Consider the following 25,762-nt stretch of genomic DNA (forward strand, 5'->3'; position numbering starts at 1 on the left):
GAATTTGGAGGTTAGGAACTTTTTATTCACGCCCTGTTACTTTTCTAAAGCCTGAGAAAAATCTTGCCTTCTGAGACACACATGGCCCAAATGGTTCCGATAAAGGTCTGTGGACCTGAAGTACTACTATTTACCTCCTAGGTTGAGAGGATTATGTTCCCAGAAGAAAGCTAGCTGGCAGGTTTTATCATAAACACGTAAAGGACCTGCTACTTGGGATTCATTTAACAAATATTTACCAAGTGCCTACTATGTGCAAAGCTTTGAGAATACAACGTGAACAGGTTTGATCTACTGCTGACCAAAGTCTGAGTCTTATTTTCCGGTTCCAAGCGCAGGATTTTTCAATCCGGCGCTGGTTGGAAGGCATTTCCCTGCAAGGGTCTCTTTCCGCGGCCCTTCGGTTTGCCCCCAGGACCTCAGCCACTCTCACTGAAGGCGGTGAGAACATAAGGCACACGCGAGCCAGCCCCCGAGCCAGCCTCCAGCCCGCAGCCCGCAGCCTCCAACCCGCAGCCCGCAGCCCCCACGACCATCGCTCCCCTGGCGGAGAGGAAAGGCTTTTCGCGACCCGTAGTCCTGCTAACGGCGAGGTGTTCCAGTCCAGACCAGCCCCCCGCGTCTGCGCGCCAGGCTCAAGGCCGTTCCCACCTCGGGGGCTGGAGCAGGGATGGGGTCGGGGGTCAGGGGGTGGGGGTGGGGGGGACACACGGGTAACGGCGCACAGCGCAGCGCGCCGACCCCTCCCCTCCTCACGTCGCCTGGAGGGGGCGAGGCCGGCGCGTCACCGTGACGCCGCCCGCGCACACCGAGGCGCCCGCCGATTGGCTGCCGAGGCCCGAGTTCCTCCAGCGCGGCGCGCGCCTCCCCCCAGATTTCCCGCCAGCAGGAGCCGCGCGGTGGATGCTGTCCCTCTGGTCGCTCGCTCCGACGAGAGCAGTTGGGCCTCGCCGTCTGTCGCCATGTCGCGACAGAGCACGCTGTACAGCTTCTTCCCCAAGTCTCCCGCGGGGCTGAGTAATGCCAGCAAGGCCCCGGTCAAGGCCTCAGGTGAAGGCGGCGCCGCCGCTGCCGCCGGGGCCTCCCCTTCCCCCAGCGAGGAGGTGGCCCGGAGCGAGGTCGGGCCTGGGCGCTCCGCGTCGCCGTCCGAGGCGAGGAACCTCAACGGAGGGCTGCGGAGGTCGACAACTCCTGCGGTTTCCTCCAGGTAGCGGGGTGGGGGCTCGGCGGCGAGACCACGGAGCTCAGGGAAGGGAGGCTCGCTTTGGGGGCCTGGGGAGAGTGCGGCCAGGCCCTGGGCTCGGAGGAGGTGGGGCTGCACACTGGGCTTGAAAGCCTGTCGGGGCTGAGTTTGTAGCCTTGGGGGTGTAGATGGTAAACAAGGTCGGAGGAAATGGGCTGCAGGAGGAAGGCGGGGGAGGGGAGGGAGACGCGCCGAGTTGGAAGGAAGAGGTTGGGGGTCTGGGTGGAGGAGAGGCATGGCTAGCTGCTCGGGATCCGGGGAGAATGGAGAGATGGGAACACCGGGGGTGAGTCGGAGAGAGGGAGGGGCTTTGCGTGTTCCTCTTCGGGGTGCATACCCCGTACGAGGCAGGGGGTAGTGCCCGCCCGGGGTCAGGGAGGCGTGATGGGGGCAAAGGAGTGCCTGCAGGAGGGGGAACGAGCATTCTGCAGGGTGTGCGTGCACGGCGTCCAGCGAGTGGGGGCCGGGAGGGGGCTTCCCCTTCAAAGCTGGGATAGTGAGTGGGGCTCCAGGAGACCTTCGGGGAACTCAGCTTGACGTTTGGATAGGAGACTCCGACGCCAAGACGCTCTGGGGGCGATGGGCCCGCGGCCTGGTGGTTGAGCGTGTGTGTTGTGCGGGAGTTCGGCGTCGGGCGCCCCTCCAGCCGAGCGCGCCGGAGGTGTGTCACCCCGCAAAACCGGGGCCTGATTGGTCCCCGCGAGGACTGCGAGCTGTAGGGACGGGACGGGGTTGGGGAGCAGAAAGTGCTGGGATCCGCCTGGGTTATCCCCTAGGTAGATGGCATGTGCACCAAAACAAGTGAGAAATTGAGAATCTGTTAATTAGAACAATATTTTAAATCCTCACCTGAGGATATTCTGTAATTGTTTTACAGAGAGAGTGGAAGGGAGGGAGGGAGAGAGGGAAACATCAGTGTGAGAAAGGGAGACACCCTGGCTGGTTGCCTCCTGCCCGCACCCTAACCAGGGCGAGAGCGAATCTGCAACCCAGGTACCTGCCTGAGACCGGGAATCAAACCCTTGACCTTTGGGTGCGCAGGCAGATGTCTGACCACCGAATAACACTGGCGAGGGTGAGAATATTTTTTTTTTTTTTAAGGTTTAAAAAAAAATTGATTTCAGAGAGGAAGGGAAAGGGAGAGATAGAAACATCAATGATGTGAGAGAATCATTGATAGGCTGCCTTCTGCCTGCCCCCGGATCGAGCCCACAACCCGGATGTGTGCCCTGACTGGGAATTGAACTGTGACCTCCTGGTTCATAGGTCGATGCTCAACCACTGGACCACACTGGCCGGGCTAATTTTTATTAATTTAATTTTCCCCCATCACTATTTATCTCTCCTGTACTATCTCCTCCACCTCCACCCACCTGAGAATCTATTTTGATACACGGGATGTATGTGTCGAGTTGAAGAAAATATAATTTTATAAAATAGTGCATTATTTGTTGACGGTTCCATGGGAGGTTGGGATACCGTAATTCTTTTGGAGTTGAGTGAGTCCGTAAATACTTGATCTGGCCCTGGGTAGCCATGTACCAACGGGATTGTGGGGAAGCCTGCCTGGAAGTGTCCTGTTTTCTGGGCAGTTCAGTGCTATTCCAGGGTTTGGCTGCCCTTTTGTCAGAGTAGAGGGTGATATTTTGAAAAGCTCACATTTACTGTATCCCAGGTGTTTTAGGCATAAAGTGTAATGGTAGCTATTGGAAAGTGTGAAGAAACAGAGGTTCAGGGGATATAAAGTGTCAACAAACATTCAAACCTGTAGATAATTTTTGTGAGTTTATTTGAGCCAAACTATCCACAATTGCCAGGAAGCAAAATCTCAACTGATAGAGATAATGCTCCAGAGAAGGACAATTTTGCACCTTATTTTATACATTGCAATTAAGAGAAGCACATGGGTTACACGAAATCCATTGGTGAAAAATTAGGGAGATGGGAGAAAGCAAAGTGGGGAAACCTCTGGGATTGGGTAAAAAGCAAAATGACAGACACCTACTTCTTTTACATAGGTGGGTATAGAATAGTTAACAGTCAACAATTAACTCAAGCCTGGCCAGTGTGGCTCAGTGGTTGAGCGTGGACCATGTAACAAGAGGTCGTTGCTTAGATTCCCAATGGATTTTGGGCTCCATCCCAGGCAGGGGATGTGCAGAAGGCAGCCAATCGATGATCATGTTTTTCTCATTGATGTTTCTATCTCTCCCTCTCCCTGCCTTTCTCTCTAAAATCAATAAAAACATATTAAAAAACACACAAACAATTAACTCAATAACAATGGGGATTTGTGGTCTCCGCAGAGCGGTGCCTGTGCTTTGATTGGTCTGGAAAAAGAAAATTACTTTCACATTCCAAAGATAAGTTATTGTAGATGAAAAAAACAAACACCCCACAATAGACAACTCAGTTAAGCTATTGACCTTTATCAGGGAAGATACTGGCCTAGGACATGACTATCCACCATAAACTGCTTTTAGTTAAAAAATTTTAATTTCAGACCATCCTTTGTGGTTACTTGAGATCTCTGAGTTTGCAAGACTGCCACACAGGCCTTCCCTGAGGTTAGCATGTGGTCCCTTTTCCTCCATCAAAGAACTCCGAGATCCGACAGTTGATCATTGGTTCTGAGTAGTTGATTTGAAATGTCTTAAGTTTTTGATGTTCTACAGTTTTTTCCATAGTCCAAGTGTAATTATAGTGTTGCCCTCATTTAAGCAACTCTTTCGAAAGTTTATATAGTTGTGTGAAGAGTAGTAGGATGTGTCTCCTCAGAATATGCGTCTTTAGCATAAAAATTATTTTGCTCTGATTATTTTTGAGAAATAGACATAAGAGAAGCTAGAAGTTACTCGTCTGTACAGGAAATTTACATTTATAAAGGCAATCTCCATTTGTAAGGATATTTCCCTCTGTGTACCAGTAAGAAGGATGACTAAATTACAAGAAGCTGTTACTAGAGAAGGCACGACTTAAATCTGCATAACAACCTTACCCTTGTTAACTGTTCTTTTCCTGGTAACTTTCCTTAATTAACTGCCTCACAATCTTTCTTTTGTCTTTAACTGCAGGTGATATTTAAGGTGGTGACTTGGGCTGTCCCTGGGAGTTACTGAGTTTTCCTTAGTATCTCCCATGAATAGAGGAGGTCTGCATGTTAATAGCCTTTTGTTTACCTTTCTTTTGTTAATCTTTTATTACAGAAGGTTTCAGCCAAGAATACAGAAGGGTAGAAGGGACAAATATTTTTTCCTTCTCTACATATGCATCCTTCTTAACAGACAATTTACTTGAACATGAATAGATTCTTCCTGCATCCATGTTAAACAGACACATTTATTGTATGGTTGTGCTTTATGTATTGTGTAGGGAGCATATGCTATTTTTTCTTCAAATTATAGGAAAGTTTATTTAGAAAGTTATAGAGATAGTAGAAGTGAGCCAGCTGGGCTGCATAGGCAGAAGAAGGGCCCTTGAACTTAGAGAGAGAAAGGCAAGGTAACACACCTGGGGGGACGGAGAGGGGAAAGGGAAAGTTAGAAGAGAGGGAGAGTGAGCCTATTTGTTTTTTGAGGTCTGACCTCAAATGTTAGTAAGGACCTCAGGAGACCTTTAAAAGCATAGCATTATTTACACTTGACCTCCTACTATGGAGACCATTTCCACAGTATTTAAGAAAGATGGGCATTTGATACTAGGTTTTTAAAAAAATTGTTCTTTAAATATTGATTATAGAGAGAGAGAGGGAAAACACTGATTTGTTGTTCTGCTTATTTATGCAATCATTGATTGATTGTAGTATGTGCTCTGACTGGGGATGCAACCCAGAACCTTGGTGTATTGGGATGATGCTTTAACCAACTGAGTTACGTGGTCAGAGCAGCTTGTGGTTTTCTGATATTAGGGTGATAGGCTTTATGGTTAAGTGGCTTTCTGCCTAAGTTAAGAGAAAGCCTGCTTGACTATGGGGAGGCTTGTAAACAAACCATTCCTCACAGTGATGCATAGTGATAAGGGTCTTTGTCTCCTGTTAATTAATAGATATGTTAGTAAGGAAGAAGCTATGATAAAAACTTTGAATTGTACAGACAGAGCTTCCTGTTTGAAGATGACCCATGTGGTTAGCTTGGTGGCAATATTTATAAACTATAGGTAGCTATAGATTTCTATAAATTGAGAAAAGACTATATGTATTTATAAAGGCCTTTGAGACAAGTACTAGCTGAAGTTATGCTCCGGTTTCTTTGCCTACATATTTTGAAGAAAGGAACACATTAATTTCATGATTGGGTCTGAATAAGGTGGCCTCAATTGACTAATGATCACTTTCTAAAATGTCTAAAATGTTAATAAAATAAAATGTCTAAAATATTGTTTGTAATGTACTTATTCTAGTAGTTATTCAGTGAAAACCTTTTAGCAGGGTTTAGTATTTGAGCAGGGTTTACCAGCTTTGGGGCCTCTACATCACTGAGGGGCTCTTCTGTAGTCTGTTAGCTAGATTCTTCTCTCTTCTCTCCCCTTTCTCTTCTCCCTTTCGCAGGAAGTTTTCAGGGCTAAATCAGTTTTTGTGGAGACGGAATCTATTTTGCTTCTGTAGGCATCTGCACTCTATATTTTGGGCACTTATCTGTTGACTTTTCCCCCATAAAACTAGATTTTTAATAGCAGGTGGGCAGTAGTGTGCTAGGTAGCTTTTGTAGTGTTTGGAATATAAAGGAGCTTAACTAAAGAGCACAAGCAAAGTCTAATGAGGTAATAGTTAATATAATTAGCAAATTACATAGTGGGCATGTTTGGTATTTTATTAATAAATACGGTGGCCACTTCCTGACATATACCATATTGGACTATAGGTATGATTTGTAATTTGGAGAGTAATATGTATATTGAGTCTCTACCTTTTTCTTGCCATCAACATTCTACCAAAGATTCTGAGAAAGTTTCTCATCTTAATACTAGAATTCATTATACTTGTGTTTGGCTTATGTCTTATGTATTGTAATATTTGCTTATTGTTTAAAAAAATAACTTGAAAATTTGGTTTTGAAAAATCATTAAGTCTAGAATTTCTATGCTTGAATGTTAATGCCAGAAGACTTCAGAGGAGTTTTAACAATACCTTCCTTAGAATTGTTTATTCATAGGTAATTCTCTTTAATGAAACTTAACCAAATATTAACCAAGTTATGTATTTCCTTTTGGCAACAGTTCTTGTGACTTCTCACCAGGTGATTTGGTTTGGGCCAAGATGGAGGGTTATCCCTGGTGGCCTTGCCTGGTTTACAACCACCCTTTTGATGGAACATTCATCCGTGAGAAAGGGAAGTCTGCCCGAGTTCATGTACAGTTTTTTGATGACAGCCCAACAAGGGGATGGGTTAGCAGAAGGCTATTAAAGCCATATACAGGTAAGAGAGTCACTTTGAAGAGTGAGAGTGTATGTGTGTGTGTTTGTGTGTGTATGTAAGTATGAAAATGACAGAGCCCATACATGTGAAGTGTCAGCATCTCTCATACAGTGAAGTTAAGTGTATTTTATTTCAACGAATTGTAGGAGTGGTGGGGCAAAGGTTTTAGCATGGGAAAAGGATTAAGATGCATCTGCTCTTCAACTAGTTGGTGTGTGGAGTGGAATATTTGTGTCCTTTAAGTGACTTATAGCAATATCATTCCCCCTTCCTCCCTTTTAAATATATTTTTATTGATTTCAGAGAGGGAGAGAAACATCAATGATGAGAATTATTGATGGGCTGCTTCCTGCACGCCCCCTACTGCCCTGACTGGGGATAGAACTGTGGCCTCCTTGTTCATAGGTCAACACTCAGCCACTGATCCACACTGGCTGGGCATATCATGCCCTTAAAGGAAAGTTGATATCATAATTGGATCTTATGATTTGGACCAAAATATCAAATTCAGACATGAAAAGAGTAAATTAAACCGTATGCTCATCTTAAAGGATGAAAAAGAAAGGCAATGCAATCAGGATACATAGCAGATGAACGGCATTCTTTAGGACAAATGGAGATGTATGCTTACCTGGTCTTCAAAATCCTTACTTATGCCCTGGCCGGGTAGCTCAGTTGGTTAGACCATGGTCCTGATACACCAAAGTTGCTGGTTTGATCCCCGGTCAGGGCACATACAAGAAATAACCAATGAATGCATATATATGTGGAACAACAAATCAGTGTTTGTTTCTCTCTCTCTCTCTTTCTCTCTCTCTCTTCCTCTCCCTCTCCCCCACTTCTCCCCCCTCCCCCTCTCCTTCCTTCCTTCCTTCCTTCCTTCCTTCCTTCCTTCCTTCCTTCCTTCCTTCCTTCCCTCTTTCTGTCTCAATTAAAAAAAAAAAAGGTTAGAAAAAAGTCCTCACCAGTGAGCACATCTGAGTTCACTTTCATATCAAACTTCTGGAACTTGAACTTTCTCTTCTCAGGTCCAGCCATATTTCACAGATACCAGCAGACTACAAGTGTGTAGCTTCACTTGGGTTAGTTGTGTGCACCCTGTTAAATCTCTTGAATTATATAGCGCATGCATAGTAGCATTGCATAACACAGTGACTATACACTCAAGCATGAACAAGTCTTCATCCTCAGAATTTCCAAGTTAGGACTTTTTTTTTAGAGAGGGAGAGAGAGACAGAGAAACATCGATATGAGAGAGACATTGATCAGTTGCCTTGCCCATGCCCCAAGCGGGGCTTGAACCTGCAACCTGGGTATGCATCCCAACTGGGAATCGAACCCACCTTTGGTGTACAGAATGATACTCCAACCAACTGAATCATACTGGCTGGGGCCAGCCTAGGACATTTTTGAACTCATTGTTTTGGAATCAGAAGAGACAAGAAGATTAAATAAGGCCCAACAATTTGGGCAGCTTGTGAATTGCAAGACCATATCTTCCCTAACCAAGGACACTTGAGAGCAAATGGTTTGTTTGTACCCTCCTTCCTAACCAGAAAATACATAGCTTAAGTCACCCTGGCCTGGGAAATAGAAAACAAAGACTCAAGGCCATTTGTGTCAGCTAAACCCAAGGACAGATGAAGTTGGGGAATAAAACCCCCATTAAAGCCAGAGAGACCTAAGATATAAGTAAAACAGGCCAAACAATTATCCAAAACACCCCAATATACTCATTTTGATGCATCAGCATATTAAAAATGCATCTGGAAAGCTGATGAATAGTCTACTGAAAAAAAAGATAAAAAGCCTTCAGGACAAAGAATCAATGTGGACTCATACAAGAGCACACTTGTGGCGCTTCCCAGGCATGAACTTTTTATTTCTAAGGGTCCCCATGAGACTTGTAGCCAAAGGAGCAGTGGGCAGCGGCAGCTTGACTTGGGGCTTCACCCCCTGATCCTGTCTTCAAGACCTCCTTTTCTCTGACTTCTTCTCAGTGAGCTAAAGCAGGAAATTTAGTCTGTTCCACTAATTTGCTGTACCATCTCGGTCAACCAAAGTAATTTCTTAAATTTTTTTTAAATTGACTTTTAGAGAAAGGAAGGGAGAGAGAAAGAAATATCAATGTCAGAGAGAAACATCAATCAGTTGCCTTCCGTATGCACCCCAACAAAGGATCGAACCTGAAACCTGGGTATGTGCCCTGACTTGGAATCAAGCCTGCCATCTTTTGGTGTATGGGAGATGCTCCAACCAACTGAGCCACAGTGGCCAGGGCCAAAGTAATTTATTTCTGATACTGTTTACTCATATAAAATGAGTGAGTTGGACTCTATGTTGAATGAAGTTTTTTTCCAGGAGTAATTTTGAGATTCTAAACACAGCTTTGGCAAATGAATTTAGATAGGTGAGGGGTGAATACAACTTTGGGGAAAGTTCAGAGCCTCTTTCCAAATGAATTAGATTGTTGCTATTTGTAGCTTTGGTTCAGCTTTTTAGAGAAATGGGAAACCAGCTTTATTTTAGGCAGCCCATAAAAGTTGCTAAGTCCATGAAAATTTAGGATGTCCTATTAGTTTTAGTATACAGAAAGAAGGAAATAATGTGAAGTTTGGATCTCTTAAATTTAGATTCAGGTTTGTTTTTAAATTATAGTTATTAGTTATGTTTGGGCAGAAGGAAACAGACATTCCTAGTTATGACTCCTGGAAAAGAACTAATTTGTACCATTAGACTAGTGATCTGCATTTAACCTTTTTGCTCAGTGAATATTACAGCTTTAAAAAAAAAAGTTTTTATTGATTTCAGAGGAAGGGAGAGGGAGAGATGGAAACTTCAATGATAAGAATCACTGATAGGGTGCCTCCTGCATGCCCCCACACTGGGCACCAAGCTTGCAACCCGGCCATGTGCCCTGATCGGGAATTGAACCGTGACCTGCTGGTTCATAGGTCGACGCTCAACCAGAGCCATGCTGGCCAGGCAGGGTAAACTTATTTTTAATATAGCTTCATTTAACAGACAGTATGTGTAGTCTTTGCGTTCCTGAAGTAATTTTTTTTAAAAAGGGTCTCAAAACAAACCCCTTTACATCTCATGCCTCACTTGAAGAGGTATACCTTAGATGTTTGTTTAGGCTATAGTCCCAGGTCATTAGAAGAGACTACGTGGTCCTGGGTGATACAAGTGCAAAGAAGTAAAATAGGTAATTTCAGTTTCATTGGTAGTTTTACCCTGAAGATAACTTCCTTGTGGGCTTTATTGATCTAGCTCTATTAATAAAAATAATGGTATAGTAAAAGTTATACTTGATTGTTGTTATTCTTGTTCATTTGGGCAGGTGTTGTAGGTTGAACCAACTATCTAGCCAACAATTCTTATTTATAAATATATATTTTTAGGTTCAAAATCAAAGGAAGCCCAGAAAGGAGGTCATTTTTACAGTGCAAAGCCTGAAATACTCAGAGCAATGCAACGTGCAGATGAAGCCTTGACTAAAGATAAGATTAAGAGGCTTGAATTGGCAGTGTGTGATGAGCCCTCAGAACCAGAGGAGGAAGAAATGGAGGTGAGACATTGCAAACAGTTATTTCTGCTAGGAGAATGATGGAAAAGGGGTGGCATATTAAAGTGACATTCTCTTGCTTTACCATCTGCATATACTTTAGTACTCATGCACACATATGTCTATGCTTCCCTGGATTGTAGGGTAAGTTAGATTACATAGTCTCTGCAGCCCAGCACCTCATTATATTAGTGTCCTCAAGCCTCTGGAAGACACATGCTACAAGAGGTGGCAATAAGTAGAGAGCTAGGGCCAATAAGGAGGTAGTGATAAAATTGGTCATGGTGTCCGATAGTGAGCTTAGGAAATTCATTAAATCATTTACATGCTCTAATACTTTTTGTTGTATTTTGGATTAATAAGGATAGAGGTTGAGTAACCTTGAAGTACAACTTGGTTTCAGATGTTAATGGTCATTATTTGATGGAATTAAATCCAGTTAAGAAAACAAACAAGTAATTTGTTCATTTAAAACAAATAACTTGTCCATTTAAAACATTTTCTAATTTAGTAAATTAATGAGGTGTGTTTAAAAGAGATGCATCTATACGCTTGATTTTTGTTTTATTCTGTTTTATAGATGAGGGAATATGTGAGTTAACATAATGAGTATTTTAAGAGAAATGAAAGAAAAGTTTTTAATTTTAATTTTGAGGTTGAGACCAGGGGGTCATAACATTAATCAGGTTTAGAACTGGATGGATAGTAACTACAGAGATCACATAGCCTTATGCATGTGATAGAGATCCACAAGTAGATGTGCTTTGCCTAAGAAGATACTGTTGGTTTGTGGAAGATCAACGGGCCTAGAGTCAGTGTAGATTACTTACTGTTTTATTATACTAAAGAATATATAAAAGAGGCCCAGTTGGTTGGAGTGTCGTCCTGTACATCAAAAGGTTGTGAGTTTAATTCTCAGTTGGTACATACCTAGGTGGTGGTTTTTTTTTTTCTTTTTTAAATATATTTTTATTAATTTCATGGAGGAACAGAGAGGGAGAGAGAGAGAAGCAACAATGATGAGAGAGAATCATTAATTGGCTGTCTCCTGCACGCCCCCTACTGGGGATTGAGCCCACTACCTGGGCATGTGCCCTGACTGGGTATTGAACCGTGACCTGGTTCATAGGTTGCCGGTCAATCACTGAGCAACACCGGCCGGCTAGGTTGTAGGTTTGATTCCCGGTCAGGGTGTGTAAGGGAGGCAGATTGATAAATGTTTCTCTCCCCCTTACTCTCTGTGAACATATCCTTTGGTGAGGATTGAAAAAAAAAAGTATATAAAACAGTAAACAAACATCTTAATATGTTTATCTGTTGAAGAGGAAACCCTGGAAGATAAACAGAGGGAGACTTAAAGATTTTATTTCTACAGCTGTGACTAATGAATACATCATTTATGGGCATTTGTGATATATATGGTCATGCTTCATCACTATTGTATAGGGTAGAGCTGTCATGACAGAATTGCTTAATCTTGTAGTGTGATACTTGTTTTAATGTTAGGTGAAACAAATCGGTATTCCTTAAAGAGAATTGTTTCTCATTTTTGAAGGTTAGTTTTTGTGGAGAGCGGCCACAGCATTTGGACAGGTTCAAGCCTCGGACTGATGAGAGGGCATGGTCCTCTTGTGGCAAAGCCCATTATAAGTCCCAGCTTGGAGGGCAAAGCCCTCCCAGCACAATTAAAGACTCGGCTTATAGACTGTGTCACTGTTTCCTCATCCAGGCGCAGTGGTCCACCTGGCCCCAACTATATTCTCTTGTCTGTTTTCTTTAATCCTTCACTGCGCCGCCGCCCCCCCCTCAGGTTCACCACTGGCCGTGCTGGATGCAGTTCATGTGGCACCCGGCTTTGCCACAAGTTTTTCTCTTGGTATGTGAGAGCTATTCACAGCAGTATTGTACTTTTCCAAATTTGGCTTTGTTTTTACATGCTCTTTCCTTGCCTGCCAGGTAGGTGCAACTTATACATCAGATAAGAATGAAGAAGATAATGAAATTGAGAGCGAAGAGGAAGTGCGGCCTAAGGTGCAAGGATCTAGGCGAAGTAGCCGCCAAATTAAAAAACGGAGAGTCATATCAGACTCTGAGAGTGACAACGGTGGCTCTGATGTGGAATTCAAGCCAGATGCTAAGGAGGAAGGAAGCAGTGATGAAATAAGCAGTGGAGTGGGGGATAGTGACAGTGAAGGCCTGCATAGCTTTGTCAAAGTTGCTCCAAAGCGGAAGAGAATGGTGACTGGAAACGGCTCTCTTAAAAGGAAAAGTTCAAGGAAGGAAATGCCCCCTATCAGTAAACGAGCAACTGGCATTTCCTCAGAAACCAGGAGTACTTTGTGTGCTTTCTCTGCCGCTCAAAATTCTGAATCCCTAGCCCACATTAGTGGAAGATGTGATGATAATAGTCGCCCAGCTGTCTGGTATCATGAAACTTTAGAATGGCTCAAGGAGGAAAAGAGAAGAGATGTACACAGGAGGCGACCCGATCATCCAGATTTTGATGCATCTACACTCTATGTGCCTGAGGATTTCCTTAATTCCTGTACTCCTGGGATGAAGAAGTGGTGGCAGATTAAGTCTCAGAACTTTGATCTTGTCATATTTTATAAGGTGGGGAAGTTTTATGAGCTGTACCACATGGACGCTCTTATTGGAGTCAATGAACTAGGGCTGGTATTCATGAAAGGCAACTGGGCCCATTCTGGTTTCCCTGAAATTGCATTTGGCCGATACTCAGATTCTCTGGTTCAGAAGGGCTATAAAGTAGCACGGGTGGAACAGACTGAGACCCCAGAAATGATGGAGGCAAGATGCCGAAAGATGGCACATATATCTAAGCATGATAGAGTGGTGAGGAGGGAGATTTGTAGGATCATTACTAAGGGTACACAGACGTACAGTGTGCTGGAAGGTGACCCCTCTGAGAACTACAGTAAGTATCTTCTTAGCCTTAAAGAAAAAGAGGAAGATACTTCTGGCCACACTCGTGTATATGGTGTATGCTTTGTTGATGCCTCACTGGGAAAGTTTTTCATAGGTCAGTTTTCAGATGATCGCCATTGCTCAAGGTTTAGGACTCTTGTGGCACATTATCCTCCAGTACAAGTCTTATTTGAGAGAGGAAATCTCTCAACAGAAACCAAGATGATCCTGAAGGGTTCATTATCCTCTTCTCTTCAGGAAGGTCTGATACCAGGCTCCCAGTTTTGGGATGCAGCCAAAACTTTGAGAACTCTTCTTGAAGAAGGATATTTTAAAGAAAAGTTAAATGAGGACAGTGGGGTGGTATTACCCCATGTGCTTAAAGGTATGACTTCAGAGTCTGATTCTATAGGGTTGACACCAGGAGAGAAGAGTGAATTGGCCCTCTCTGCTCTAGGTGGTTGTGTCTTCTACCTCAAAAAATGCCTTATCGATCAGGAGCTTTTATCAATGGCTAATTTTGAAGAATATATTCCCTTGGATTCTGACATGGTCAGTGTTATAAGACCTGGTGCTATTTTTTCTAAAGTCAATCAACGAATGGTGCTAGATTCTGTGACATTAAACAACTTGGAGATTTTTCTGAATGGAACAAACGGTTCTACTGAAGGTACCCTACTAGAGAAGATTGATACTTGCCATACTCCTTTTGGTAAGCGGCTCCTAAAGCAGTGGCTGTGTGCCCCACTGTGTAACCCTTTTGCTATCAATGATCGTTTAGATGCTATCGAAGACCTAATGTTTGTGCCTGACAAAATCACTGAGGTTGTAGATCTTTTAAAGAAGCTTCCAGACCTTGAGAGGCTATTGAGTAAAATTCATAATGTTGGGTCTCCGTTGAAGAGCCAGAACCACCCAGATAGCAGGGCTATAATGTATGAAGAAACTACATACAGCAAAAAAAAGATTATTGATTTCCTTTCTGCCCTGGAAGGATTCAAAGTAATATGTAAAATTATAGGGATTATGGAAGAAGTCATTGATGACTTTAAGTCTAAAATTCTTAAGCAGGTCATTACTCTGCAGACAAAAAATCCTGAAGGTCATTTTCCTGATTTAACTGTAGAACTGAACCGATGGGATACAGCCTTTGACCATGAAAAGGCTAGAAAGACTGGAGTGATTACTCCCAAAGTAGGATTTGACTCTGATTATGACCAAGCTCTTGCCGACATAAAAGAAAATGAGCAGAGCCTCTTGGAATACTTGGAGAAACAGCGCAGTCGAATTGGCTGTAGAACCATAGTCTATTGGGGAATTGGTAGGAACCGTTACCAGTTGGAAATTCCAGAGAATTTCACCACCCGTAATTTGCCAGAAGAATATGAGTTGAAATCCACCAAGAAGGGCTGTAAACGATACTGGACCAAAACTATTGAGAAGAAGTTGGCTAATTTGATAAATGCGGAAGAACGGAGAGATGTATCCTTGAAGGACTGCATGCGACGACTATTCTATAACTTTGATAAAAATTACAAGAATTGGCAGGCTGCTGTAGAATGCATCGCAGTGTTGGGTAAGATTTTCAACAAGCTTCTAAGGCTTTGGTTAGTAAAGTTCTGTGTTCCAGTTGTGCATTAAAATTTAAGCCCATTGGAGAGTCCCCATTGATGCATATCCCTAAAACACAAGGTTATATATCCTTTGACAAGTATAAATTATACTTGCCCTTTTACTAGGCAAAATGAGTAGGTTGGCCATAGTCATGTAAGTTGTTCACTGGAAACTTATTAGTAGCCTTCTGGCCTTCAGCCTTAAAAAGATTTTTTTTTGGTGTTAATCTTCATCTGAGGATATTTTTCCACTGATTTTGAGAGAGAATGAAAGGGAGGGAGGAAGAAAAACGGATTTGAGAGGGAGACACATTGATTGGCTGGCTTCCATACATGCCCTGACGGAATTGAACCCAGGCCATTGTGGTGCATGGGCCAACACGCTAACCCTTGAGCACCACTGGCCAGGTTTGAGACAATTTCCATTGTTTTTCATGAATACCGTTTTTAATCTATTTTTTGTTGCATTAATTTAAAACTATCCCTTAACCCATCACTTAATTTTTTTCATGACTTTTGCATTTTCTGTTTTTCAGTGAATCTTGACATGCCTTTTCAAAAGATTTTAATCTTTCCTTTTTCTTAGCCCAAATTGTCACTTTCCTATGATTTCTAAGAGCCCTAATTTATGTATTTGTAATTTTATAATAGCTTCATAAATTTTTCTTTGTATTTCATGGCCAACTTGTTTGGAGCCCTACTGTTTAGGGGTGTTTTTTGTGTGTTTAAAAAATATAGCTACCAGTTTACCTAAATTTGTAGCATAATTGTGATCTGAACCCAACTGTCAGAAATAGAATAGTGTATTTTTGTATTGTGTGTGCCACATTTTTTCCTTAAGCCAATACAGTTTCATACAGTTTGCTGGGTATATTAAAATCCTTCCTTTCCCTGGCCTGTGTGGTTCAGCTGGTTGCAGTGTTGTCCTGTGCACTGAAGGATCATGGGTCGGAGGCAACCTATTAATGTTTCTCTTTCTCTCCTTCTCCCTTCCTCTCTCTCAAATCAACTAAAAGAAAAATCCTCCCTCAGTACAGGTGTTCAAAATTGGTGAATTAATTTTCTTCTTACAATTGTACCTATGTCTGAATGTTCTGCTTCTCCCCAAAAGTGATAATTTAGCTTCAGAATAATAAAGTCCATAATGAAGCCACATACTATAACAGATAACACTCAGGAACAGTTAATTAAAGCATGGTATTGTGCTGTTAGTGATAATGTCGTCACCACTGTTTGTCTAAACTGGAAGGAAGTAGAACATACCAGCCCCACTGAAAAAGCATTTTTGGAAGACATTTTATAGAAGTTGGGTTTTGATTATCAAGAAACCTCAAAAGTGATGAACCTCACTCTGACTTTTTCTTTAACAGATGTCTTATTGTGCCTGGCTAACTATAGTCGAGGGGGTGATGGTCCTATGTGTCGTCCAGTAGTTCTATTACCAAAAGAAGACACTCCTGTCTTCTTAGACCTTAAAGGGTCCCGTCATCCCTGCATTACGAAGACTTTTTTTGGAGATGACTTTATTCCTAATGACATTCTAATAGGCTGTGAGGAGAAAGAGGAAGAAAATGGCAAAGCTTCTTGTGTGCTTGTTACTGGACCTAACATGGGAGGCAAGTCTACACTCATGAGACAGGTAAACTGACTTCAGGTTTTGCTAAAGAAAGTTATTTATAACAGTTTAAGAGTGAATGTATTAACATATTTAGGCCATCCTTTTCCAAATACCACATGAATTACATAGGACTCAATCAGTGACTTAAAGGGAAACTCGTGCTATATAAAATTGAGAATTGTCTTTTTCTCATGAACCAGATATCTTTCTGCCTGATGTTAAGGGAAGAATACATTAAAAAGGCAAGGGAGATTTTAGGTCATGGTTTCTTTATAAGATTTTTGATTTGAATTAATAGATGCATATAATGAATGAAAATTATGCAAATGTTTCAGGCAAGCCCTTCAATTAGACTTATAGGAATTCTTATAAAAGAACCATGACAGACTTACTCAGACAGAAAACCAAATAAAATTTGTGACCTAGTAACTGTTGGGAACTGCTTTTAGGGAAGACAAATATATTTTTGTCTTTACACCAGGGATTGGCCTATGTGATAATTTACATTTTTAATGGGTTGTAGAAAAAATGAGTATGTGACAAAGACATTGAGCCCTTGACAGAAATGTTTGCTGACCCTCCTGCTCTCCTGTACTATATTATACTTACGTTCACCAAATTTGCTAACTAGAGAGACATACAATGTAGTATAGTGGTTTTCAACCTTAAAAGAAGTGGACAACTTCATTAATTTGCATGTCATCCTTGTATAAGGACCATGCTAATCTCTCTATTGTTTCAATTTTAGTATCTGTTGCCAAAGCACTTTTATTTTTAATTTAAAAAAATCAGATCACTTAGAGTTGAACAAAAATGTACAGGGAGGATTCTGTCCTCTGAAATGAATTCATTTGGTTTGGAATTGGTTCTAGGCATTGGTAGTTTAAAGATCGTATAGCCAGAGTTGAGAATCAACTAGTGTTGTGGATTAATATACAAGCTCTGAGATTTTAAAGTCAGTCAGGCCCCTAAGCCATTTTTTGCCTTCTAAGCCTCACTTTTCCTACTTAGGATTTTGAAAAATTTTCTTTTTTTATAGTGTTTGACTCTTCCTACATGATGTTTCTTAGAAAAGATTGTTTAGCGTGGCTTATTGTCTTTTGTGTATCAATAGAGATATATTTCTCTGTATGTCTGTTTATCTTATGATATTCTTTAAACCAGTTATAAAATATCTTTTCCTCCCTCATTCACAGGCTGGCCTATTAGCTGTAATTGCCCAGATGGGTTGTTACGTACCTGCTGAAGTGTGTAGGCTTACACCAATTGATAGAGTGTTTACTAGACTTGGTGCCTCAGACAGAATAATGTCAGGTGAGGTTTTTTTATTTTTCTGTGTAAGGCTTGTTATTATTTTTTTGGTGTTATGTGAAGCAGAATGCTTTCAGCCTATTCAATTAGTAAATTACTCTTAAGTAATTTCTTGAAATTTAACTGGACAGCTCATGATACATTTGAATAATATGAATTTAAAAGATGAATTTACTGTTGCAGTAGGATTCTTAAAATGATCACCCATTTGTTTTTTCCCCCCAAGGTGAAAGTACATTTTTTGTTGAATTGAGTGAAACTGCCAGTATACTTACACATGCAACAGCACATTCTCTGGTGCTGGTGGATGAATTAGGTAAGACATTAAAATTTCCATCTGAAGGCTATCTTTAAGACAAATTTTTAAAAGCAGTATTAATGGACTCACTTTGTACCATAGACCCACAACTGGAGATGAGCTAATGTGAAAAGTCTGATTATTAAATTTCTTAATCCTATTCAAATTTAGTTGTGATAATACGGAGATAATGAGACTATTTAAGGAGAACAGGAAGTTTCTGAAGATCTGTGATACTTGAGCAGTGCCACTCCAAGGGCTAAGAGACCTATTTGGCTAACCCTATTTGGCCTAAATACAGAAAACTTAACCAATGTATCCTGATTTTTTTTTTTGCATTACTTTGTAATTTATGCTTATTTTACTTTCACAGGAAGAGGTACTGCAACATTTGATGGGACAGCAATAGCAAGTGCAGTTGTTAAAGAACTTGCTGAGAATATAAAGTGTCGTACATTATTTTCTACCCACTATCATTCATTAGTTGAAGATTATTCTCAAAACGTTGCAGTGCGCTTAGGACACATGGTATGTGCAAACTACTTTTTCAGAAGTTGATTAGGTTTCTGAGAGAATCAAATTGGATACTTCCATTGCTAGCATGTGAATGTAATATTTCTCATTTTTAGGCATGCATGGTAGAAAATGAATGTGAAGATCCCAGTCAAGAGACTATTACCTTCCTTTATAAATTCATTAAGGGAGCTTGTCCTAAAAGCTATGGCTTTAATGCAGCAAGGCTTGCTAATCTTCCAGAGGAGGTTATTCAAAAGGGACATAGAAAAGCAAGAGAATTTGAGAAGACGACTCATTCACTAAGATTATTTCGGTAATTATAATTGGATATAATTTTGGCATGCAGCTGACCTTATTAAAACAATAAAGAGGGATGGATTGATGTAGTGTGGAAAATGTGAACTAACCCGCCGCCCCCCCCTTTTTTTTTTTAATTTTAAGGGAAGTTTGCCTGGCTAGTGAAAGGTCGACTCTAGATGCTGAAGCTGTCCATAAGTTGCTGACTTTGATTGAGGAATTATAGACTACAACAGAAGCTTTGAGTTGGCTTTTTTGACAAAGGTGGTAAATTCAGACAACATTATGATCTAATAAACTTTATTTTTTAAAAATGACCATTTTTCCATTTTCTTTCTAGGAAATTAAACCCTTTTAATTCTTACCTACCTTCTACATAATGGTTATTGAATACTTCACAATATATTAAGTCTAGATGTTATGGTACATGCATACACTTTCAGGCTGTTTATACCCACTGTCACCAATACACATAAATGGGGGAGGGAAGCTATGAAACTGTATAGGGCTGTATATATACTTGTCTCAGCTTAATGCAGGAAATTGTTTTAATTTCCAGCAGTTTGTCTAAACTGTTCAAAAAAAACAAAAAAACAAAAACTATGAACAGAGTTCAAATACAGGACTGTTTTGAAGAGACTTTCTAAAGTGTACTTTAAAACATAGTAGTTTTTACCTTTCACAAAACTGAGTTACAAGAATACTTTTGTTTTACAGTGCATCCCTTCCTAGGAAGTCTCATTAAAACACTCACTTTTCTAAGGGTGATTTTGAATGCTGCACAGGGAAGGGAAGGAAATAATAGTCTTAACTTTTCTTAAAGGATACCAGAAACATTGCTGGATATAATTTAAGATTAGTGTTTTCTCTTTCATAGAAAGAACGTACATACTGGGACATGAGTACAGTTACAGCAAGTCTAGGTGTGCTAACAAAACAGGGCACATTCAAGTACAATAAGATTTTGCTTGAAATTAAAAAACAAACTACATGAGATTAAAGCATTAAAATCATATTTCTCAATCTGAATACATGTTAAAAAAAATCAAAAGTAACGCAGAAGTGCTAGCTCACATTTTTTACCATATTACAAAAAGCAATTGGTACCCATGTCCATAAAGGCAGCAACAAAGCTGCTTGTCTATTGATGAGAGTACTACTGCAAATTAGACTGCATTCAATGCTAGTTGTAAAAACACCAGCTTTTTTCAGAAGTTGGTATCTGTACAAAATTGCAGCTTTTTTTTTTTTTCACTTCTGTCCCTTCAAATGTCTTTACACAGTAATGCTAAAACACCCAGCTTTGAGATCCTGAGTCAATATATTGCCACTTTCTTTTTGGTAGCTTGAGCTTCATAGTGTCAACTGACCTCATGTATCCATTTTTAATACAGTCTCTTCCTGTAGCATGGGCAAATACTAAATCTTCTTCCAAAAATGTTTTAAGTTATGATGTTAGAATGGCAGAACTTTTTCTTTAGGGAAGGAATTCAGTTGTGCTGCAATGTATTAGATTCTATAGGTGGAGCAGAGTCATATAGTGTATCTGTATCATGTGTAGGCTCACCAGCTAATGTACAAGGATTAGACAGTGTTCCAGCACCACAGTCACAGAAAAACCTAAAGCAAAATGAAAACCCAAAAATTAGGAAGGGGGATAATTGGGTAATAGAATAGGCAAGAAGGAGGAGAGGGGCATAATTGGGTGATAAAACAGGCAAGTATGCTACATACCTATCATGTCTAATAAATTCTACATCATGTCCCTGATGGCACTTCTTAATGCAGTTCACACATATGGCATTTCGATCTGTGGTGTTACAAGTGTGACATCTAAAAAGTAAAAACATTTTTCTTAAAACATGCTAATTCAAAATAACTATATTTTGTTTGTATATATTACCCTATGAGCTTTGGCTTACAGAAGAGGACTAAAAATTTGTGTGGCTCTAGCCCACAATTCTGTAGAGACTAAAATGGATTAAATGGATTGTCCTGTCTTCTGAGGAAAACAATTATAGAAAGGCCATTGAAACTTGCCTATTAAGCACTACTGAAACAATTTTAGGGAGAGGAATTAATGCCCACTCCACACTTAAATGACTTGGGCTTTTTCTGATATTTATGGTCTCAAACAGGATCCTCCAATAGACTGATCATAGAACTCAATGTGGACAATTAAGTTATATTGTCTTTCCACTGGCAAATACCCAATTTACTCTGCCTTTACTCACACATGTAAGGGTGAGGGGGAAATCACCATCTTTTCTGGACTAACAAATAATTTAGAAATATACCTGTAGAAGTCATGCATGGGATAGCTGGTATAACTTGATATTTTATATAAACACTGGCCTCTACTAACAGCCTTTTCTATGGCATCTTGATTGTTCATTATTTTGTTATCTGTAATAAAAGAAAAAAACAAGTAAAATTCTAGAGGACAAAGATTTAAGATAAAAATATAGATTATAGGATTATTCTAATAAGTCAAAAGAGGTTAATGAAGTAAATAAGCTAAGAAAAATAGACTTTCCTTGTACAAGATATTCCAACTAGAATAAGTCAAAACAAAACTTTGAAAATAGTTCTTGAGCTGTTGTAACTTTGTAGAGTGACAGAAGGAATTAAGTTATCAAAGAACAGTGGCTTTTGAATATTGTCTTCATGGCATAGTTCATGTATTTATAAGCAGAATGTAGACTCCAACATACCTTTCATTGTCACATTAACACCAGATGCTAAAAATAAGCCTCCAAACCGGTTGTTAAAAATCTGATTGCCTTCTAATGTTGCAGTTGCATGATTTGTAATTTCAATACCTGAAGTAAAATTTAAACAGCAGATGTATTACTTTATCTAGTGTCTTAAAAGAAACTGAACTCTTAACTAGGGAATAAAGTGCAAATGTTTATTTGAATCACTGATAGTAACATTTTCCAGTTAATAATTATAATGGCATTAACAACTTACTACTTTTAATAATATTTTAAAATTTCTTTGCAAACTAAGAGAACAGTGCCTAGAAATATGATTAGGTAGCAGCTGGTTTATATGCTGAAAAGGAACTACATGGTTATTTGGAGTATTAAAAGTAACTGTCTGCACTAGCAAAAAGTTGAAATATATATGAACTAGAGGTCTGGTGCATAGATTCATGTACCAGTGGGGTCCTTAAGCCTGGCCTGTGGGATCAGGCTGAAACCGGCTCTTAGACATCCCCCAAGGGGTCCTGGATTATGAGAGGGCGCAGGCCAGGCCGAGGGACCCCACTGGTGCACGATTGGGGCCTGGGAGGGATGCGGGAGGTTGGCCAGCCAGGGAGGGACCGCAGGAGGGCTCCAGGGCATGTCCGGCCCGTCTTGCTCAGTCCCGATCTGCTGGACCCAAGCAGCAAGCTAACCTACCAGTAAGTTGGAACATCTGCTCCCTGGTGGTCAGTGCAAGTTATAGCAACTGGTCAACCAGTCAACTGTCTGCCTCCTGGTGATCAGTGCACATCATAGCGAGTGGTTGAATGGCCTTAGCATATCATTAGCATGTTATTCTGGTTGAATGGACGACTGGACACTTAACATATTAGGCTTTTACTATATAGGATGATACTTGGGTTTAATTTACCAAGATGTAAAAAAAATGTGTGAGGCCAGAGGGCTAGAATTTTTCTGTATACCTAATAGTAGTACAAAGCCTGCATTTATTCTATCCCAATTAATGTTTCATAATTACTACTGAACAGCAAAGAGCAGTATTTCTTACAGGTTTGTGGAAGAATCCAGAACTTGGATTAGGTACCCTCATTGTTAACAGACAGGCATTCTGCCACTTTGGCAGCACAGTTGGCACACCTTTAGTTATTAAGCAAAAGGTAATATACTAAAAACCAACCATTTTTAATGTATAGAAAAAAAAAGCTACAGGTAACAGAAGAAAATACAAACCTGCAGCAAATCCATCAAATATTCTGTTTTTCCGTAAGACTGGATGACTATTAGTGCTGATGAGAACACCTGCTTGAGCATTCCTGAAAATATCATTTTCTTCAAGGAGACCTATAATAAAATATTTTCTCAGATTAAAGCTAATGCATATAATAAATTTTACTAGCCTTTTTGGTGGCATTTAGGTTTTTTTTTTAAAGTTTCTTATTTAACTGCATTGTAAAATTCACAGGATTTTTCAGCCAAAAAGAAAGTTCCTTAGTAATTCAGCATTTAAGGTAAGGTTTAGCCAAAAATTGCAGGTAAACATTCTAACTAATAAACTTCAAATTCCATGGTTGCAGGGACCATGTCTAGTTTACTCACCACTGCATCCCCTGGCACATAGATGACTTTCACTGAACACTGCTGAATTACAATTAATTCCTTTGAAATATTTTTAGAACTTTTGTACCCTCAAAAGTTTCAGTTCAAGTTCTGATTATTTCTGGCCATTATTACTATGATTTGTTGATCAATTTCCTTTACTCCAGTCTCAGCTGCTGCTGTATTTTCCCAGGTTTCTACAACTCTTTTATCATGTCCCTTCTCTGCTTAAAAAAACTTTCATAATAAAGTATTAAATTAACTTGCCATTAAAAGCTTTTGAAAATACCCCCCCCCCCCAGCTACTTGTCTCATTTACCTATGCTCTGAATATTTTAATCCTTAATACCTTTGGTTTATATTATTTCCTCTTTTGGAATGTCCTGTACTCTATTCTTGCTAATGTCACTTCCTCTGGGAAGTTTTCAGTTTCCTTTAATCAAATTTATTATTTATTCTCTTGGCAGTTTAACAATTACTAAGAGTCAGCCAGGAATCAGACTTCAGGTCTTCAAATATTGACTCCACCACTTAACTAGTTCTGAGTGGGCAAATAACTTCCTTCTCATGGTCTCAGTTTCCTTATCTTTAAAATGGGCACAATATCACCTACCACATACAATTATTATGAGGATTAAATTAATATATATAAAAGTACATTACACTAAGTATTAGCTAGTATTGCTCCTATAAAACCTACTTATGTACAGTGAATTATAGTTAGTTGTGAACTAGTGTTTCTCTGCTCCCTAAAGATGTGAAACATGGTCCTATTTTTATAGATATCTGATCCACCTGGTATTGACCCCTAAATTCCCTTTCCCCTGGAAAGAGTGTCCCAAGTTCCTGTCTCTATTCTTACACATGTCCACTAACCTCCCTCAATTGCTATTGCATTGCTAAGATCTTGTCCAAACTCCATACTGCATATACAAAAGCCTTTTATGACTTGGGCTCTGCCCCCTCTCTCCAGCCTTAACTTCCAGTACCTCTTGTCTTACTAAAGAAACCACTTTCAGTTTCATTTAGACGTTTGTTTACAATGTGCTACTCCATTAGACTGTAAACTTTCTGGATGTAGTACTGTTTTATTCACCATTATATCTTTAGCATCTGTATCACAGTGGTTGGTACAGAGGTGTTCAATTAGGAATAACAAATGAAAGAGTGAAAGAATATTTTCTATACCTGGAATGGCCTGCTTCCCACACGCCCTCCCACCCCCATTTTCCTGTGAATACTCAATTTTCAAGAGACATTTCAAGAATGATTTTACTCCATAAATCTTTTCTCAGCACCTTGCAAATAAAACCATCATTCTGTATTGTTTCCTCATTATATCTTTTAAAGACTCCTATCAGAGATATGTTACTTTATTGAATTACTAGATTGTAAACTCCCGGAGAGTCTGTCTTTAAGAAAATCATCCTTGCTTGGTTGCAGTAGTAAATTTTGTTGATTAAATCTTGGTATGTCATAGTAATATACCATCTTTCCACATAAGGTGAGCACACAATGTTGGGTCACTGATATTTCAGGTATGGCGATAAATCTGCATTAGACGTTCTTTCCCAGTCTTTCTTATGAACATGAATTTTCAAAGGGCAGTGACTGTGGAACTTTTGCCTCAATACAAAGTGAATTGGCCTTTATGGATACCAAACCCAGCACACCTTAGCTTCATTAATTCCATTATCCAACAAACATCGTTGTAAAATAGATACAAAGTAATACTTATTACAGACATTTCATATATTTACAGACCAATTAAGTTCTCACACCTAGTTCTATAACTTGACTTTGAAGTTTATTATATCACTCTTCTGAGTAATAAAAAGTCCAGAGAGGCTGTGAACAAATTCTGCTACCTTAAGAAAGCCTTACTAACAAATTGGCACACTCACGGTGGTACAGAAAGAAAAGAAAAATACTGTGAACATTTGTTTCCTTTAACTCTAGGCACTAATCTCCTAAATCATCTCAAAACTTGGTAAGAAAAAAAAATTGAGATTCATGTTAACTGGCAATGCCATTGATTGTTAAAGATATAGAAGAAGAATAATTGAAAATTGGAGTTTTTACTAATGCAAAATTAACAACAATACCTCGACCCCCATTAAATATACAGATGCCACCATCTCTTCCATCATGGATTTTATTTCTTCTTAGTGTAGGGTTACTATCTGTCTTAATCCAGACTCCAGCCATTGCATTGTCAAATATTTCATTGTCTTCTATACAGCCTAGACCTATAAATGCAAAAATTTAGGTTATGTTATTTAGAAAGTATATTCTTAAAGACTATTAGCACTGCAAGACAGATGAAGGATTATACATACCGGAATTATAAACTAGAATTCCACCATTCTGTCCTCCCCAGATTTTGTTGCGCCTAATTTTGGGGTTGCTTCCAGTCCTATGAATAGAATAGAAAACAATGCCATTTTAATTGCTTCTGTTCCTATATCCCATGAGGTAACAGTGAAAAAATACACATTAATCATAGAATTAACTATAGCCTGGCTGGTGTGGGTTCAATGCTTGAACATCAACCTATGGACCAGGTGGCCATGGTTCGATTCCTGGTCAGGGCACATACCTGGGTTGCAGGATATAGCCCCAGTGTGGGGTGTGCAGGAGGCAGCCAATCAA

The 25,762-nt window shown here is 40.1% G+C and overlaps 2 protein-coding genes and 1 pseudogene across 6 annotated transcripts in view; 1 reads left to right on the forward strand and 2 right to left on the reverse strand.

Moving 5' to 3' along the window:
- Positions 1-912: 912 nt before the first annotated feature.
- MSH6 (mutS homolog 6) lies at positions 913-19,120 on the forward strand. Of its 3 annotated transcripts, none has more exons than XM_070429164.1 (10): positions 913-1,207; positions 6,458-6,657; positions 10,062-10,228; positions 12,182-14,726; positions 16,134-16,402; positions 17,578-17,695; positions 17,919-18,008; positions 18,364-18,518; positions 18,620-18,819; positions 18,948-19,120. In XM_070429164.1, the coding sequence occupies exons 1-10, from the start codon at positions 963-965 to the stop codon at positions 19,027-19,029; spliced, it is 4,071 nt and encodes a 1,356-aa protein (XP_070285265.1). In that variant the 5' UTR covers positions 913-962; the 3' UTR covers positions 19,030-19,120. The 3 variants fall into 3 exon arrangements, with proteins under 3 accessions (XP_070285265.1, XP_070285266.1, XP_070285267.1); XM_070429166.1 differs by having other exon boundaries at positions 934-1,196; XM_070429165.1 differs by lacking the exons at positions 10,062-10,228; positions 12,182-14,726 and having other exon boundaries at positions 915-1,207.
- On the reverse strand, positions 17,050-17,147 carry LOC139020205 (U6 spliceosomal RNA; annotated as a pseudogene).
- FBXO11 (F-box protein 11) overlaps positions 19,087-25,762 on the reverse strand; it is a 90,987-nt gene continuing 84,311 nt past the window's right edge. For 2 of the 3 annotated variants that reach the window (XM_070429169.1, XM_070429168.1), the window contains exons 17-23: positions 25,450-25,526; positions 25,216-25,359; positions 22,745-22,855; positions 21,518-21,625; positions 21,101-21,209; positions 20,538-20,636; positions 19,087-20,423 (exon numbers count right to left, since the gene is read on the reverse strand). In XM_070429169.1, the coding sequence (XP_070285270.1) occupies positions 20,294-20,423; positions 20,538-20,636; positions 21,101-21,209; positions 21,518-21,625; positions 22,745-22,855; positions 25,216-25,359; positions 25,450-25,526 (778 nt within the window). In that variant the 3' untranslated portion in view covers positions 19,087-20,293. Of the gene's footprint in view, positions 20,637-21,100; positions 21,210-21,517; positions 21,626-22,744; positions 22,856-25,215; positions 25,360-25,449; positions 25,527-25,762 lie in introns of all 3 variants that reach the window. The other variant, XM_070429167.1, reaches the window with a different exon arrangement.

The sequence above is a fragment of the Myotis yumanensis genome, unplaced genomic scaffold (assembly GCF_028538775.1).
Source record: "Myotis yumanensis isolate MYYU_CA2020_CCGP unplaced genomic scaffold, mMyoYum1.0.hap1 SCAF_11, whole genome shotgun sequence".
In the NCBI taxonomy this organism is placed as follows: domain Eukaryota; kingdom Metazoa; phylum Chordata; class Mammalia; order Chiroptera; family Vespertilionidae; genus Myotis; species Myotis yumanensis.